This window comes from Limulus polyphemus, unplaced genomic scaffold, assembly GCF_000517525.1.
Source record: "Limulus polyphemus unplaced genomic scaffold, Limulus_polyphemus-2.1.2 Scaffold6163, whole genome shotgun sequence".
NCBI lineage: Eukaryota > Metazoa > Arthropoda > Merostomata > Xiphosura > Limulidae > Limulus > Limulus polyphemus.
This window is the reverse complement of record NW_013671773.1, coordinates 51,830-53,424: the sequence shown is the minus strand read 5'-3', so window position 1 is coordinate 53,424 and position 1,595 is coordinate 51,830. Positions and strand designations below refer to the sequence as shown.

General features: G+C 34.3%; 1 protein-coding gene across 1 annotated transcript in view; it reads right to left on the bottom strand.

The window, feature by feature from the left end:
- The window catches only part of LOC106473426 (Golgi pH regulator-like), a 16,531-nt gene that overhangs the window by 2,741 nt on the left and 12,195 nt on the right, over positions 1-1,595 (bottom strand). Inside the window, exon 8 of the mRNA XM_022401871.1 lies at positions 611-699. Within this exon, the coding sequence (XP_022257579.1) occupies positions 611-699 (89 nt within the window). The remainder of the gene's footprint in view (positions 1-610; positions 700-1,595) is intronic.

The following is a 1,595-nucleotide window of genomic DNA, read 5'->3' as shown; positions in this document are numbered from 1 at the left end:
AGACTGTTAACCACCCACGGACAACTTTACCAGGACTGTATCAACAAGTTAGGTACAGACTGTTAACCACCCACGGACAACTTTACCATGACTATATCAACAAGTTAGGTACAGACTGTTAACCACCCACGGACAACTTTACCAACACTGTATTAACAAGTTAGGTACAGACTGTTAACCACCCACGGACAACTTTACCATTATACAGTAAAGTTGTCCACAGGTAGTTAACAATCTGTACCTAACTTGTTGGACTGTATCAACAAGTTAGGTACAGATTGTTAACCACCTATGGACAACTTTACCATGACTGTATCAACAAGTTACGTACAGACAATTAACCACCTGTTGTCAGCCTTACCAAGACTGTATCAACAAGTTAGGTACAGATTGTTAACCACCTATGGACAACTTTACCATGACTGTATCAACAAGTTAGGTACAGACAATTAACCACCTGTTGTCAGCCTTACCAAGACTATATCAACAAGTTAGGTACAGACAATTAACCACCTGTTGTCAGCCTTACCAAGACTATATCAATAAGTTAGGTAGAGACTGGTCTCTTCACAATAAAACATATACTTTTAATATTACAAAAAATACCTGCCTGCATTGTATGCATGTCAACAGCTTCCAAAAACAGTTGTCTACTTAATTCTTCTAGAGCAGCAACTTCTTGTTTCAGCTGACTAACATCTAGTTTTGAATTAAGTCTTTATATTGAGTATGATACGTATCAAATCAACCAAGACATAAAAATGTTAATAACTACTCTATATTTTTTATTAAAAAGAAATTACAGCAAACCTCAAAATGTCCAGATCAGTTCTAGATATCCATTCAGTATATAAACCTTGGGATATTTTGTTTAAACACTGCATACAGTGTAAAATCATCCTTGAATAATTGTGAAACAATATTACATTACATCAGGATGAGTAACGAGTCAGCTAATGTCAAATGAAGGGAATACTAGATGTATTAATAACATGAACAAGGATCTGAAGTGAAGTTGAAGGGAATACTCAATATATTAACAACAAGAACAAGGATATGAAGTTGAAGGGAATACTAGATGTATTAACAACATGAACAAGGATATGAAGTTGAAGGGAATACTAGATGTATTAACAACAAGAACAAGGATCTGAAGTGAAGTTGAAGTGAATACTAGATGTATTAACAACAAGAACAAGGATATGAAGTTGAAGGGAATACTAGATGTATTAACAACAAGAACAAGGATATGAAGTTGAAGGGAATACTAGATGTATTAACAACATGAACAAGGATATGAAGTTGAAGGGAATACTAGATGTATTAACAACAAGAACAAGGATATGAACATGAAGGGAATACTAGATGTATTAACAACATGAACAAGGATATGAAGTTGAAGGGTATACTAGATGTATTAACAACATGAACAAGGATATGAAGTTGAAGGGAATACTAGATGTATTAACAACATGAACAAGGATATGAAGTGAACTTGAAGGGAATACTAGATGTATTAACAACAAGAACAGGGATATGAAGTTGAAGGGAATACTAGATGTATTAACAACATGAACAAGGATATGAAGTGAACT